This window comes from Achroia grisella, unplaced genomic scaffold, assembly GCF_030625045.1.
Source record: "Achroia grisella isolate CSIRO2021 unplaced genomic scaffold, CSIRO_AGI_Agris_v1 utg215, whole genome shotgun sequence".
Lineage (NCBI taxonomy): Eukaryota > Metazoa > Arthropoda > Insecta > Lepidoptera > Pyralidae > Achroia > Achroia grisella.
In genome coordinates, this window is record NW_026712713.1 from 1,494,950 (window position 1) to 1,508,192 (window position 13,243).

Here is a 13,243-nt window from a genome sequence, read left to right on the forward strand (position 1 = left end):
CCTAAAAATTAACATTTGGACCAGAGCGTCATACAACTAGATCCGACATCTCACGACTAATTTAGCTGCAGTTTCAAATGAAGAGCAGCCTTCGACATAAGATACTGGCAATGTTATAGCTTCTAGCCACTTAAATAAAAGGTCCACAAACAACCATATAAGTTCAATGCCACAAGATGAACCTTTGGAACTGTATTAGATAAAGTTATTTCATATAGCCAGAGCGTAATCCAAGTGACGCTGACATCTCAGACAGACATTGCTGTCAATGAGGTGCAGCCTTCGACATCAGGCACTGAAAATGTTATAGTTCATTGCACAGTAAACGAAAATACCACGGAAGATCGTACAAGATCAAGGCCATAAAAGCACACGTTAGAAACTATATTAGGTGTGTTAATCCACCATCGTTTAAAAATAATCTTTTTTGGCCTGAAGAAGACATAAAATATTTTTTTTTAAGTTTAAAAGAAAACACATTAAAACTATTTTGATTGTAAAATGAGTCGGAAAGGAAATATTGTTAAAAAACTGTTTTTAAACGCCATTTCTCCAATATGGCGGGGCGAGCGGCAAGATACGAGGTGTCAAAGTTGAAATTCGCAAACAGCACATAGAAATCTATAAGATTACCAATTTAACTCCCTTATTTATCTTGAATGTTGAATCTTAACTCCCGGAAAACTTTCCAGGTAAAACTACCAAATGCTTGTACTAAACTAAGATTGGACGTCCGTTATTAAAACGTACAGTCTGGTAAAATAAATGGTCATACCGGACGGAAAGAAATCCCTCCAACGCAAAACTCGCGCGCGCTCCTCGCTCTCTGTCTGTATCTGCGTCTGCGGGCTCTCTGGGGCATACCCGTCACCCGTATCACTCACTCATACTCGCTGCGTGCCTGTCCACTGCACCTCACCCGCGCGCGCCCTGTGTGTTTTGTTTTCATTTTTCGTATTTTGTTTACCTATTCGATAATTAATGACTGATGACGACGTTCGGGAGTGTTTACGCAGTTAACCTAAGCAAACCAACCTACTCGTTGCAAAGCAAAGTTGTTCATCGTAATTGCATGTATGTTTGTGTGTTTAACTGTTTGTTGAGTTCTACACAAAGGTAATGGAAAATGGAGGAAGAACTCGTGGGAGTTCTGCAACACCGCCAAAGAAAACAAGGCGAATTGGCCATTATAAATGTAATGAGTGAAGTAAGATGGCGTTACGATTGTAAAAAAGAGATGTGGAGCAAATAAATTTATAAAAATTTAAGATAGTCTGATTTTCCGCCCACGACTTCCCACAAATTTTGGGGGCTCGTCCGGGATCTGAATAAAATAATAATTCAACATCGGGAGTGCATGTGCGCGAAAATAAGACGACGATGACGACGGACCGCGTGGCGTAAGTGCTATCGTACGACGTGGTGGCCTCATATCACGGAAAATAATACGAAGAAACAAACGACGACGATGGAAACCGGTACCATCACACCGTTTTCACACGACGACGACTGAAAAACGACGTATTTGCTCCATTACGACGAACGAAGTTTCACGCCACGTGTTTGACACCGGCACGGAACCTGAAACTACTACACTATGACGGACGGCGGTGAATCCTCAAAGTTCCAATCCCAGCAAGTGTACAGTCCTCATCAAAATTTAATGTTGGTAGAAGAAGCTATACCCAAGTTCACTGGCACGGACCCTACCTATACAGTTACAAAATGGGCGCAAGAAGTGGAGGACAACGCGGAAATATTCGGATTGTCTCCAACGCAAAAATTGCTTATCGCTAGACGGACATTGACCTCGACGGCGGCAGCGGGGCTACGTACAGAGAGAACGTTTAGAACCTACGAAGAGCTAAAATCCGCGTTAAGCAAGGAATTTCCGGATTTTATTAATACGAAGCAAATACACGAAATGATGAGCAAAAGAAAGAAGACAGAAGAACTTGTTACGATTACATGCTCAAAATGAAGGCGTTGGGAAAAAGAGGCAAACTCGCGGACTATATCTATAGATATTGGCTCTAAGTGGTAACCCTGATCTTGATATTCGTGCAAAAACACCACAAGATTTGACAGTTTGCCCTATGCCAGAGCTATCGTTACAGAATCGAATTTCAAAGGAACTTACGGCGTTCACTAGTCCTGGTCCAAGTTATTCAAGAACTTTTCTGACTATATCGCCGCAAGTTTTGAAACCTGATAACTGTTAATAGTGATGAAGATCGCATCTTCATCACTATCATCAAGAGAATGAATGTTTTTGTTTAGTCTGCTTGTCGCCATATTCTGCTAGCAAGTCTAGAGAGGTTTGGATCCAGTGCCAGGATTGTAAGTTATGGGCATACGAAGCATGCACGCCTGGGCAACGCAATTATATTTGCCAAAATTGTGATTCTGAATATTCAAACTGATTAACTATATTTTATTAGATTAGGCACTGATAATTAAAGATATAACGTCCAAAGAAAATAGTGAATATATGTATCTGAATGATAATATTTTTGTTACCAAACCGCGCCCTATCTTTCCTATGATGGCTGATTTACCTAGCCTGCGAATTACACCGGCTTTTAAGGCATTTAGTCATACAGGAACCGACTAGCCGGTCCTCTGATGTACACTCCCGTTCGCGCGACAGGTATGAAGAAGGTATGGTTGTGTGTTTTTACGTGTCTAACAACTCGCGTTGTTAGACACGTAAAAACACACAACCATACTTCTCGAAATGGCATACGATTTGTCCACAGATAGTTTTTTAAATGCATTAAAGCGTTTTTTATCACGCCGCGGACCAGTTAAGTGTATGTATTCCGATTTAGGAACCAACTTCGTTGGTGCTAGGTCGTATTTACGCGATTTATATAAGTTTATCGATAGTTATAAATATAAATTCCAGGAATAACTTTCTGATAACAGCGTGGACTGGAAAAATATTCCTCCCGCTTCGCCACACCATTCTGGTTGTGAAAATTGTAAAAAATCATTTATTTAAGGGGGTCTTCCTATGTGATAGGTTGAAAAAATCGATTTTTTTTTTCATAAATTGCTCCCTTAACATGTCTAGAATACGGTAGTAAAGCGATTTTAGAAAATTCGAAGTCGTTTTAAAGATACAGCAGGTAAAAGAAAGAGCGGTTCGGAGCGGTGAGTTGGCAGTTAGAGACCGGGCCTATTGTGTACCGTCGGCTTTATACCTGGCCTCCCTTTTATTAATATATTTGTTTATACAAGTTTAGACACGTTTCTACAGACTTAAACAGAAATTTCTATTGTTATAATATTTTACCGAAGTTATTTTAGTCTTGGTTGAACTTCGAAGAGAGCAACAGCTACAAATTATTTTTTTTCATAATGAGTGGACGGAAAGGAAGTACGAGTGGAAATGTTCATCCTGGTCGTAGTAAAAAAAGAAAGTTTAGTGGAAACCGTTTTACCCACCAAAAGAAGGCGAAGACAGTTGGTGTAAATGGCGTAAGGCTGAAGCTAATAATGAACTGGACCAATTTCATCACGATAAACCACCTCTAATTCCGCAAGTCCAAGAAGCTATCAAACCGGTTTTCGAAGATTTATCGAAAGACGAATTATTAATTCGTTGTTTAGGAGCAGAGACACAAAACAATAACGAATCTTTGAATTCTTTGATTTGGACTTTCGCTCCTAAACATCTTCATTCTGGTCCCAAAGTTGTTGAAATTGCTAGCTACTTAGCAGTTATTATCTTTAATGAAGGTTTTCAAGGTATTTTAAAAGTTATGTCGATTATGGGATGCCCTGTTGGTCGTGAAGCCCAAGCGTATGTTGAGAAACGGGATGAAAAGCGAATCTTACGCTCTGAGCGGCGCGTAAGTGATGTCGTTAAACAAGCCAGGATTGACTCAAGAGCTGAACAATCTGCTTTAAAAGAGTTTCACGAGGAAGAGGAAGGAATACTCTATGGACCAGGCATCTCCGATTGAGAGTAAGTTGATATTTTAATAGTTTTTAACGGACTTGAAACTTTAAACGCGTTTTTCTCAAAACTGTGTTTTTCAAACTTTCCTCCATTGTATCTCAGAAACGGCTGGACCGAATTACTTGAAATTTACAGGGCACACTCAATATATGTAAACGCATGGAATGAACTATTATCAATCGAAAATTTTCAAAACTTCGATTTTTTTATAGCAAAAAACAAAAAAAAAACGCCTAATTTGCAACTTTTATTTCAAATGTCTATCAAAAATCCAATTTTTTTTATATTCATTTGATTATAGGTCATTCCGTGCTTTTAAGCCTACAAATTAAAACGCCGTTTTTTTTTTTTCAGATAAGCCGATCAGCCGGAATCGTGGAGGAAGTGGGAGCTCTTTTTTTCGAGGCGGGGGTGTTCAGAGCGCTGTAACTCTAGTTTGACTGAATATTTTTAGCTGAAATTTTATATTTATACTGTCCAAATATGTGTTAATAAATGATAAAAAACTTGAAGCTCTAAATATTTACTGGTCGTAGAAAAAAAAATCCTAAAATATCCCTAAAAAACAGGCCGTCACATAGGAAGACCGCCTTAAAGTAATTGGTTAACAAATATTATCATTTTATGAGCTTTGCTTCTCGTTAAAATTGAGGCTTTATTACATTCAAGACCGCTTACCGCATTAATTGCAGACCCCAGTGATACAACCGCGCTTACTCCATCGCATTTCCTTCATACCGCACCGCTTGGCTCTACCGAACAAATAAGTGTGTTTTGGTGACCATCGGCCAGCAGTCTACTTTGCTGAATAGCAAGAAATACCACCAGCTCGCTGCGGAAGACCAGCAGCAAATTCAAAGTCAGTGGACTCCGCCCCGCCTCTTCTCCTAATTCCCTACATTTTCCCTAATCCCTATATTTATTTGACCTGCTCCTTCAAATTTAAAATTGAATCAGCACCTGATTGACAGGCACAGTTCCTATAAAAAAAAGAGGATTTTACTCCGCACCCCGCCGCCCCAGCCTCAAACAACCGAAACTAATATCGATTTCTCACCATTAGTAATTGAATCTCAAGTAAAAATTGCTAAAGCTGATACAGAACTTGCAAAATAAGGCTCAAGATGCCAACGTTTAGGCGAAGATACATGGAAAAGTATACGCTAGGCTGCTGTCCAGAAACAATTTCAGGCGACTCTGGTATTCACGTCACTTTAAGTTAACAGTCATTTAACACTCGCCCTTTCTGGCACAGCGTGTCTATACTCGAACGAATCGACAGTACACTGGCAGTTATAAGTCAGGTCTTCTACAACAACGTAAACACTTCGAACAATGTTGTCAAAGTTGTTTCAAGAATTTGATGACAATGACGTTAATAAAACATGTATTGAGACACTAGAAACAGAAAACAATGAAGAAATTTAAATAAATCTCAATAAATTAGTACACATTATCGAAAAATTAGACAACGCCGACAGGCCTAACAAAAAATATTTAGCGTAAATTGAGGATTTCCTTATAAAAGCGTCAACGCCTAGGCGCAAGGGTAAAATTTTATCGAAACATTCTAGTATTTATGTAATGACAAGCGATAAGTGGCTCGAGTGCGAAGAAATTAAACAAAAAGAAAAAGTTGTCACAGAAATCTATAAAAGAAAAAATATTGAGAAATTAGTAAGGATGTCAAATTATTAAAATAGAAAAGAGGAAACTCGAATAAAAACAAAGGAAAACTTCTTTAACGGAAAGAAATACTAATAAAGAGAAAAATGAGACTGAAACTTTATTAAGAAAAGAAATTAATTACAAATCTAAACATTATTACTGTAAAGGTTAGGCTGAAGTATCTATACATGAAAAACTTATCAAATGAAACTGAAACACTTCCTACAAAAAGAACTAAGAAAACAGAAACTAATTTAAATGCTATTGAGGACAAAATAATATTCAACCCAAATATGAACAACAAAATAGAAAATAGACCAAAAAATAATCCCGAAACAATATTATTAAATAATAATTCTATTAAAGCTCAAACTGAAACTATTTTAACAAGTAAAGTGACTGATAAAACACAGCCAAATGAAACTGAAACTAAGGTGGGTGGACCATGGAAGGCCACGCTCTTTTGAAGGCCAACTATTAAAAAGTCGTAGTTATTGACATGTAAATACATATTCCTTCTACTACACGCTAAGATCCATCAAACCCAAGACTTAACAAAATTAATAAAATGAAGGATGAAAGATTTGTTAGGTGCACTTAATCCGAAATATTATGATGTTATAGTGTCAGCTACAAAGGTTGTAGGTAAATACGATTCGAAAAAAATAGCTTTGATTCGCTTACATTTGCAATGAATAATTCTACTTGCATAAATCAGTGCTGCAATATAGCATTTATGCTTGCATTAAAAAAACAAGAGCCATACATGGAACTAAACTCTGCTAAAATAAAAGCGGCCCTCAAAACTTTGATAAACCTTATAGATTCTAATTGGAAATATGATGGTTAAATCTATAACGCAGACGAGAGTGGTCTCTTCTGGAGACTGTTGCCCAATAAAACATTCGTATCTTCAAAATAAGCAAGTGCACTAGGGCGTAAAGTGAGTAAAGATAGAATCACATTCATGGCGTGTTCAAATGCTACTAGAACGCACAAATTGGATTTGTTAGTGATTGGCTAAGCAAAAAATCCCAGAGCTTTCAAGAACATTTGTCTGCCAGTTTGTTACAAGAACCAAATTAGAAGTTGGGTCATGAGAGAGGTATTTAGCGAATGGTTTCAAGTTTCTCAGAAGTCAAGAAGTTTATGAAACGATCCAACTTGCCCGTAAAAGCTTTACTCGTACTTGACAATAAAGAGATGGAAGCAGATACACTAAGTAAGGCTTTGGCTGGACTGCGACTGGAGACATTGCGAAGTAGTTTGGGACTAACTTAATCACGACATGCATCGTGAAGAGGAGTGTTATTACTGGCACGGTACACTCAAAAAGTTGTGTCAACGATTTTACATTGTTTCTTCTATTTTATTATTCTTGTTACATTGCTTTGTACCAAATAAAATTTTCATTGAAACAGATGCCGTTTTCTACCCAAAAACCCTCACACTTTTCAGAATATGCAGAAGCATCAGGGATAGCACCGCAATTAGTATAATGCAAGCCTTATTACAATTTTCAACTCACCATGTACTACCACTAGACTACTACTACTAATAATAGCAACAGTCAATGGGACAGAATTTACAAATAAACTTTTTACTGAATTTACTAGACTACACACACCTTAGGCTATACATCAAATGACAATGGTAACATTGAACGATTACACCATACTACTTGAACAATCCGTACCTTTCGATTAAAACATAAAAATGAATCTGTCGTTTATCTCATACCTTATGCTTTAGCATATAAGAGTATCCACAGCTTCACATGATGTCGCCAAATCGACTTAATAACAGGACATTTTGATCCGTTATTAAGTCGATTAAGCCCTGAATCTGCAAACAGTGGCATCCCTGTCATATTGCCTCATCAATACCGCTCAGAAAGCGTTCCATGTTAGGTCCGCTTCTAAGAAAGTTGCCGAATCAAAGGCACCACCGTGAACACCTGACCTCCCTCGCCTAAGTGGACACCTCACAAAAAGACAGCAGATTTGATTCATCCATCGTGGGAGGATCACATAGTTTTAATTAATTATAAGAACATTAAATGTAACCATTTTATATTATAATTAAATATATATTTAGTAATTGCATTTTATTTGCAACCTCTGGCTGTGGCCTCCATAATTGACGCAGTCGGTAGGATCGTTGTAAAATTAGAATCAGTGAATAGATCACGACGAGCAGCGATCTGAAACCTACGAGAGCTACAATCCAGAGGCGTATCCAGAAATCGATACGGGCAGAATTATGCATATGTGAGTACCTAGATCTTACTAGAGTTGCTTTCCTTTATATTTTAATTTTTTGTGTGTTCCTTTTAACCATCCAAGATTTTCCATCCAAGGCAATCGAGGACCCCTAGGTTAAATATTAGATATAGTAGATTGGAAATAGATTTAAATAGAAATATAAATTTAACTGACGTACAAGAAATACTAGAATGAATTACGATGTCGGACGCTATCGTAGACCAAATTTATAAAGCTCTTCGATTAGTCCCTGAATTCGATGGGAATTCAAATGTACTGACCCGATTTATTAACTTATGTGATTAATTGGTTAGGCAGTAAGGTAGGTGCGGCCAATAAGGCCTGTCGGGCAAAAAGGCCTAAATAACAAAAATACAATTTAAAATTAGCGCCATCACTCGAGGTCACAGTCGTAGGTAGCTTAAAATGTAAGATGGCGCCCCGAACGTGTCACGACTCGCTAGCTCGCTCCCTGTCACCAGTGCGGCATCATTCATAGTGGCCAACGGAAGTTCCGTTTAAATTATAAAATTGCAGGAAATTCAAACGTAAGTATTTTTTGTAATACTACATTTTTCTACATAATGTTATTGTTTAATTGTTAATTAGTTCATGCTTGAGTAGCCTATGGTGTTATAATAGTATAATGTAAACTGAATAGTTTTATTTTTAACATTTCTTTGCAAAATTTGCCGGCGGTTATTAAGGCCTACAAAATTCGTGTATAGGCCTTATTATACTCCATCATGAAGTGACTGTCTTTCAGTTTATTTTACGCATTTAGAAATGTTATTTTAACTCTTTTCTTATTGGTTTATTGTTTTTAGGGCATTATAACAACAATGCCTCCGAAACGAGCGTTGTGGTCTGAGGAAAACCTGGAAGCGGCGGTACGAGCAGTACAGTGTGGACGGCTAAGCACTTACAAAGCTGCCGAAAGGTACAAAGTGCCCAGAAGAACTATCAGGAACCACCTTCAGACCGGCAGTTTAAAAAAAGTCTTGGGTCGGAAACCTTTACTTAACGACGAACAAGAGGCTGATCTTGTGAGTAGAATTTTGAGGTTTGCTGAAATAGGTGTACCTATGACACCAAGGATTCTCCGACGGTTAGTCTTCAAATTTTGCGAGCTAAATAACATCAAGCATCCCTTCAATCAACAAGATAAAGTTGCTGGTAAAGATTGGTTAAAGAAATTTATGGAGAGACATCCGGAGATGTGAGATCTCCGGATAGGCTCCGGATAGGATAGAAAGGCTCAGTTTATGAACCCAGCCAGGGCTCAAAAGCTGAATAAATTTATCGTAGACGATCACTTTAAGAGACTGAATGAAGTTTATGATAAATTGGATCTCAAAACTCATCCTGAAAAGATCTATAACATGGATGAGAAAGGTTGCCGCCTGACGATTCACCATCAGCAGACTGTATTGGCAAAAAAAGGGGCCAAAAGGGTCCATTTACAATCATCAGAACACGCTGAAAGCGTCACAATCGCCGGTTGTGTCAATGCACTTGGTAGTGCCCTACCACCCATGGTAATTTTTAAAGGCAAACGTTTGAAACCTGAATTATATGACAACTTACCACCAGGATCATTAGTAGAGAAATCTGCTAAGGGTTATATGACAAATGAACTATTCAAAGAGTTTTTGAAGCACCTAGCTCAATACAAAAGTCCAGGAAAGTGTCTTCTAATATTTGACGGGGCAGCTTCTCACTTAGACCTATCCATCGTGGAAGTTGCAGATTCACTCGACATAGCATTATACTGTTTGCCCTCAAACACCACGCATGAACTGCAACCACTCGATAAGGCGGTTTATCGATCATTTGAACATCATTGGGATGCAGAACTTTTGTTATTCATGGAACAAAATCCAGATAAAAAACTAACAAAGGCACGGTTCAATATTATCCTTTCTAATGTTTGGTCTAAATGCATGACACATAGAAACATAACAAGCGGTTTTAAAGCGACTGGTTTGTATCCATTTAATCCTCAAGCTATTCCGGAAACAGCATTTGCCCCGTCTGTACTAACAGAAGTACCAGCTCATGTATCTGATGCTGTTGATGTAGAAAATTTGCCGCCTTGCATCGCCCCCAGGCCAATAACCCCCGTGATCTCCAAACCATCGACGTCAATGCAGGAACAAAAAAGTTCCGACGACGACGAGGATAATATACCGCTTGCCCAAATTAAAGGAACAGCGTTTAAGCAGCTCATGCCTACACCTGCTAAGAACACTGAAAAAACACCAACAGTAAGAAGAAAGGCCATCAATTACAGAGGAACTCCAGTGACCAAAGACCTGTTCTACAAAAATAAAATAGAGAAAAAGACCAAAAAAATAAAAAAGATTAGAGATGATACTAGCACTAAAGAAAACAATGAGAGTTGGTACTGTCACGGATGTAACGAGGACGAAAAGGCTGCTATGAGGCAATGTTTTAAATGCAGCAAGTGGTATCATGAGGAGTGCGTTGGTTTGTCAGAGGAGGATGATGATAATTTTGAGTGTCCTGAATGTAACTAATCAAAAATTGTGTTATTTTTAAGTCTAAACACTGTGATTATTACTTAATTATTAATTATTGATCTCAATTTCCAAATATTAGACGTAAGTTTTGTTTAGTTTTGTATGTTACACTCTTAGTCCTTATTACCCTATTATAGTTTAATAAGGCCTAAATACAGTGTTTTCAAAAATACTTTATTTTGAATATGTTTATGGAAAATCCTCTGGTTTTCTGTTTATAATTGATGTTAATTGCTATAAATGTTTCATAAACATTAAAATTAGTTGATTTATGTCAGTATTTTTGTTTTTTTTCAATTCCCGCTTAGCTAGGCCTTATTGGCCGCACCTACCTTATATAACGGCGGAACCAGGCTATGAACTTAGTAATTTATTTATATTAATAAATGGCATATTAAATAAAATCACCGGGTCTGCGGCCCGGCCGTACTCGTGTTCAAAGGAGAATTTTGGACTTAAATTAGCCTTAGCCTACACTGAACATTTGTGACAATATTAATAATAAATTGGGGGTCTATTAACAATAAATTGGGGGTCTGTATATGATATATTTGCTTACCTCGATGATATAATCGTATTCGGTTGTTTATAACGTAAGTACTCTAAAATGTTTTGTTTTTGTTTGCGGTACGGAACCTTCGAGTGCGAATCCAATTCGTGCTTGGCCAATTTTTCGAATGGTATTCTATTCTATTCCACTATCCACCAACGAGTAAATGTGCGCGACAAAAGCCTCTAATCTTCAACTACAATACCTTCCTAATGGGCCTACAGCCTGCTGGTTCTATGCGACGATCGTCGCTTTGCTTACGAGTTTGAAGACGAAGAAAGAATTCTGAAATGGAGAACGATCCCGAGCTAAGATATCCAAATGAGCCAGACTTAGGAGCAAGTTCAAATATCGTAGTACGCTTATTAAAGTACATACCAAAGAATCAAAATTACAAATTATTTTTTGATAATTATTATACATCACCAGAATGATTGCGAATTTGGTTAAAGAAAGAATACAGTCGCTGGGAACTGTCAACAAAGGTCGTTAAGGAAAAGCTCTCAAAACACCTACCATAAAAGACTTACATATAAAATAAATTGCTTATTATTTTACAGAAGAATTGGCAAGGCAGCAACATACACCAACCCCAATGAAACAGGACTTCAAATTTGAAGCAGGGAAAAGTTTACGCATGTTTGGGTCATCGGTAAAAAAAAAGATGTAGACCAAGTTTATCCGCTGAAATAGGGCAGAAGTCAAATATATCAAAACTGTCAGAACCTTTGTGATATGTTAAAGAATATAACTCACAGTACAATTCTTGACACGTTACCTGAATCTTATTTTTCTTTTAAGTCCAGTTGGTTATTAATGTCGAAAAAGGTTAGAACTGTGGAAAATCTAACTAGTCAGTTGTGTGCTCATGAGCAAGTTCTTACAGTGTATAGGGTGTGATTTGGTTAAGATTTCTCGCTAGTGATATCTATTGCCACATCTGCATTTATTCGATATACCACCAACACTTGAAGAGCTGTTAAAGATTCAAGGTACGAATATCTTTAAGTAAAACCAACTCCTCGTGATGCCAGATGTGATGGGTTTCAGCATTTACCTGTTAGGGGTGAAAAAAGACAGCGACGCAAAGATCCTGATTGCAAATTGTATAAAAATTTAAAATATATAATAATTTTCTAATTTTGTTTACAAGAATATGTCACTTCAAAAAATTCAAAAATACTACGACAAACAAACAGATAGTAGTACGAAACTTGACATGTTAGAAAACGAGCGTGGAACAAGCCATTATGATTGTACAAACAAATGCACTCTTAACACAACTGATCAATTAGAAGATATAAGTACATATCTAATATTTCGGAAATATGGCCCACAAAACCCCTAAAATAAGTGCCGATCAAAATATTAATACATTAATGCCACATCAAAAAGTCGACGTTTTTGAATTAATGAAGCATAGACATATGAAAGTAGGAAACTGTGTTGGACCATCTTCTTTTAAAATAAATTTGCGTTGGCCAGAAGATGTAACCAAAGCAAACAAACGGAAATTTTAAGAAAAAATACCCTACGCAGATATTCAATAGGAAAAGTTGCCAAAGTTTCGAAAATGCCATTCTCAAGTCTACAGAAAAGATACAATAAAAAAAATAACTTGGCACCAAGTCTGGGACGGCTGACTGTGTTCAGCGCTGAACAAGAAAAGCAATTAGCGGATTTGTTAAAGATGACGGCGAACATTTTTTATGGATGCACAGCTACACAAATAAAAAAAAGTGGCGTTTGAATACGCTGAAAACATGAACTTAAAACACAATTTTAATCGGTTTTCTAAAATGTCTGGTCGCGTCTGGTTGGCATCATTATGGTCAGAAATTATATATCTGTTAGAAATCCAGATGGCACCAGCATAAATGGATTATGACATTCAATAAAAAAGAACTGAAGTTATTTTATCAGCTGCTGGGCGAACTGATGGCAAAACATAAATCTGTAGCCAAAAATATATATAATTGCGATGAAACCGGAATTACTACCGTCCAACCACCTGAAAAAATACTAGCAGCTAAAGGGCAAAGAAGAGTAGGTTCAATCAGAAGCTGGCATAGAGGAAAGAATATAACTTTAATGTGTGCAATGAACGCTGCTGGTGGATTCATTCCACCCATGTTAAATGTCCCCCAGAAAAGACTGAGTCCACTTCTTGAAAAGGAGCTCTATATATATGCTCAGGTAATGGCTGGATAAATGTGCAGCTATTTTTGAATGGCTTTCGCACTTCAATCAC

The 13,243-nt window shown here is 37.4% G+C and overlaps 1 protein-coding gene across 1 annotated transcript; it reads left to right on the forward strand.

The window, feature by feature from the left end:
• Nucleotides 1-8,345: 8,345 nt before the first annotated feature.
• Nucleotides 8,346-10,439, forward strand: LOC131842212 (uncharacterized). The gene is given in 2 exon segments (XM_059190746.1): nt 8,346-8,447; nt 8,727-10,439. A coding segment is annotated over 1 exon segment (1,698 nt). The 5' UTR covers nt 8,346-8,447; nt 8,727-8,741.
• Nucleotides 10,440-13,243: the final 2,804 nt, after the last annotated feature.